This window comes from Malaclemys terrapin, chromosome 19 (genome assembly GCF_027887155.1).
Source record: "Malaclemys terrapin pileata isolate rMalTer1 chromosome 19, rMalTer1.hap1, whole genome shotgun sequence".
Lineage (NCBI taxonomy): Eukaryota > Metazoa > Chordata > Testudines > Emydidae > Malaclemys > Malaclemys terrapin.
The window spans coordinates 20,453,167-20,456,726 of NC_071523.1; the positions used below are offsets into that span (position 1 = coordinate 20,453,167).

At 43.1% G+C, this 3,560-nt stretch overlaps 1 protein-coding gene across 1 annotated transcript; it reads left to right on the forward strand.

Moving 5' to 3' along the window:
• Positions 1–2,886: 2,886 nt before the first annotated feature.
• LOC128826150 (40S ribosomal protein S29-like) lies at positions 2,887–3,068 on the forward strand. Its single transcript, XM_054009286.1, has one exon. It carries the CDS (start codon positions 2,897–2,899, stop codon positions 3,065–3,067), a length of 171 nt encoding a protein of 56 aa, XP_053865261.1. The 5' UTR covers positions 2,887–2,896; the 3' UTR covers position 3,068.
• The last annotated feature ends 492 nt before the right edge of the window (positions 3,069–3,560 follow it).

The following is a 3,560-nucleotide window of genomic DNA, read 5'->3' on the forward strand; positions in this document are numbered from 1 at the left end:
GCTCCTGGAAAAGCGAAAAAGCAAACCCACACAAATCCTTCTGATTGCATTACATGTTTGTATTTTCTTTATTAATATTAACACAAACCACTTGCCTACAGTACACACATTTTATTTCTATTTGCATCGTGTTTTACTGTGAAAATGTCATCCCAGTCACCTGTGTGTGATATTTCTTGCCTCTGAACATTAACTTGAATTACTTTCCTCAGCAAGTGTATTTCCTTTGACTCAGACTGGTTCATTCTCACTTGACTCATCACTTTCTTCTTTTTTGTAAAGAAAACACATGTTGTTGTTTTTTTGCAACAGTATGCAAAATACAGCATCCTAGGAGTTGTTTGCATACTTCAGAAGAATAGGAGAGAAACGCTTCATGTTTGTCTAACTCTCTAGATTGCAGTTTTGTAATACGAAGGAAGTTCTTTTGATAAGCAGTTTAGTGAGCACGAAACTCATTACTGTGAGATACACTGTGGAGCTGAATCCAGGGTTATTAGCCAGATAGCTACACTGGACAAATGCAGTCAACTAAAGTAAAAAAGGCAAATTCTCCAGAGTATTTAATAATGTTTGCATTCAGTGGGAGTGAGATGTAAATTATATGTATGAAAGTTAGCTAAAAATGTGTCTTGACCCAGGCTGCACAAAACCCTCCCTCGCTCGGTGTGATGGTGGGTGCAGGCTCTGGTGGACTGGTACCTCCTCCTTTCTGGGCAGCAGATTCAACAAATCACTTTCCTTCCTTCTTTGAGTCATAACTCCTTCCCTAAGCTGACCCGGGACTGACACAGCATCTTGCCTTCTTTCAAGTATCAGGCTTGTCAGAGAAGCATTTGCCAGAAAGAAAAACTGGAAAAACAATGGCACTGCTCATTCGTGAACATGTTGGTGAATTTGATGTTGACCACATTCACACCCTTTTCTGCTCATTTTTCCATGAAAATCTGTGCTGACAAGTTTTTGGCTCACACACATAGGGGAGTGGCTGTTCTTCATGTGAATGCTTGTATTTGCATGAATGTGAAAAGTCATTTGAAATGAAAAGTTGAAATGATTCATTCCAAAAATGTTGAAATGGGACATTTTCGTAATGTTGGAATTACCCTCCTCTTTTTTCTGTGGAATGAAATTTTGGCCAAATTGATGCAATTTCTCAAAGCGTTTCAATTTCAACAGAACTGCATTTTCTGACAGAAAGTGATTCTTTCTATATTTTTCCAACCAGCTCTATTGAATAGAATGCAGGTAATGGAAATCTCCTTCACTATCATTTTAGGTTGACCAAAAGTTTATCTAAGAAGTTTTGGCTCTTTGAGTTGCTGTAGTTGCTGTTGTTGTTAGGTGTTATGCTAATAGTAGATTATGCTCATAATATGCAAGGAATGTTCCCCTAAATGAACATGGCTTTGGTCTTAAGAAGAGGTCTTAAAATGTTTCCAGTCTTCATTCACTTTGAAGGAATCTGCATATGCTGATGATACTTGGGTCATTAAGATTAATAATGATAGACTTCTGCTGGTGTTTCGTTAGAAACACCTGGAGCTGCTCTTTTATGACTGATTAATTAGGGTGAAAACTCTGGTTCTAATTGGCATTTGAGCTCTTTCTGAGTTTTAACATTCATGCTATGCAAATATGTCAGTTTCTAACAATGTCTAACAAGATCATTTGAAAATGAGCCTCCCTTGAGAATTGCAATCATGGCTTTGGGAAAGGCTTAGGCCTTTTTTACTCTTTACGTACTTACATAAATCAACAGAAACTTTGTTATCTCCGAGCCAATTGTTCTAACCGTTCAGCAGGGCAAAGTGAGGACAAGTTGAGTAATATGTATTAGCTGTGACTAAAATGTAACTTTTGGACTCAAATTCCAGCTGCCAAATTACAGGTATTCGGTGTCCTGATTCAAAGCCTATGGATGTCAATGAAAAGGCTTGCACTGATTTCAGTGGGCTTTGGTCAGGTCCTTGCCCAGCGGAGAACAGAGAGTTTGTACGCAAAGGCAATAAGCTACGTGTTCAGTCCGTGATCCTTCACAACGTCATGTCTGCATGGAGTGGGCAGTGGAGACTCACAAAGGAGAAACATGTGTCCTGAGAGGAAGTATTTCTTGCTCTAATGAGAATTTGATACCTTGCCAGAAATGCATATGTGATTGATCGGTTCTTAGAAGATGGATATGCTGGCTGCCACAGGTGCTCAGCTCTCAGCATCATGCCTCACTATGCATCTGATACAAGAAATGATCCGACGCACATCTCACAGCAGCTATTCTTAACGCCACACGTAGCTCCCTGCTTGGGGCCAAATGCTATAGAGGTTCCCGGAACTGTGAGGCCTGATTGGGTTCAGCGGCTGTGGACGCGCCTGCAGATCTGGGGAAAGGGGGGAGCACAGAGCACCAGCCTTTCTGCCTCCCCCCTCCTGAACCCCTGATTCCACCCCATCCCGGCACTGGGGAAGGAGATCAGGGAAGCACTGTACTTACTTTCTGCCCTTTTCTCCAATCCACTGTGCTGCTGTTAGGAAGGAGTTACAGTAATACCATATTCTGAGTCACCACCTCTGGTTTCGACTCACTAGGCCACTCGGGAAAATGGGAGGAACTTTCTATCCCCCCAAACCTTTGGTCTCTGCTGGCATCTGTAAACAGTGACATCTCTTTGATGGAGATGCAGACTCCACCATCACCAGCTAATCAGACACAGCACATGCCATGTGGTGAACAGACCTTTGGCTCAAAAGCCACAAGCACCTAGCAGAAGGAACCACAACACCGCCATAAGAAATAGAGGGAACTGTTACACAGTGATTCATTCACAATACTACCCAGCAGGGACAGTGATGTGGAAGTCTGCCTTCCCCTTTCGGCGCAGTGCAAGCAGTGGGCAGGATGGGTCACCAGCAGCTCTACTGGAGCCACCCCAGGAAGTTTGGCCAGGGCTCCCACTTGTGCCGCGTGTGCTCGAACCGCCACGGCCTGATCCCCAAGTACGGGCTGAACATGTGCCGGCAGTGCTTCCGCCAGTATGCCAAGGACATCGGCTTCATCAAGTTGGACTAAACACTTCTCAAGAAGATGAGATGTCGCAAGGAGACTTCTGGACATAATTCTCTGCCTAATTTGGATAACCGGGCGCACTAAATTTACAAAGTCTTTGCCATGCTATTTTGTATATAAAATAAAATACCTTCCTCCGACACTCTTGTGACATTTCAATACACACAAGTGCCCCCGGAACCAGGAGCTGTGTATCTATCTTCCCTCCCAAACGTTGGCAATGCATTACCACAGAGTAAGCAGACAGAACCCAATTCTTACCTCTTTTACTCCAGTGTAACTCTATTGACATCAGTGAGGGTATTCCTGACATACCCTGGTGTGAGTTTAGAATTAGGCCCACCGTATGCTGTCTGTTATCCCTGGGTATTTAATCAAAGATGCTGTTTACTTAGCTATTTCCTTTGAGTCTAACTCTATAATTGGAGACCCGGGTTAGTGGTCTTTCTGAGTCAGTCTTTCTGCTTCCCTCCAACTCTTTGGTTTCCCCAAAATA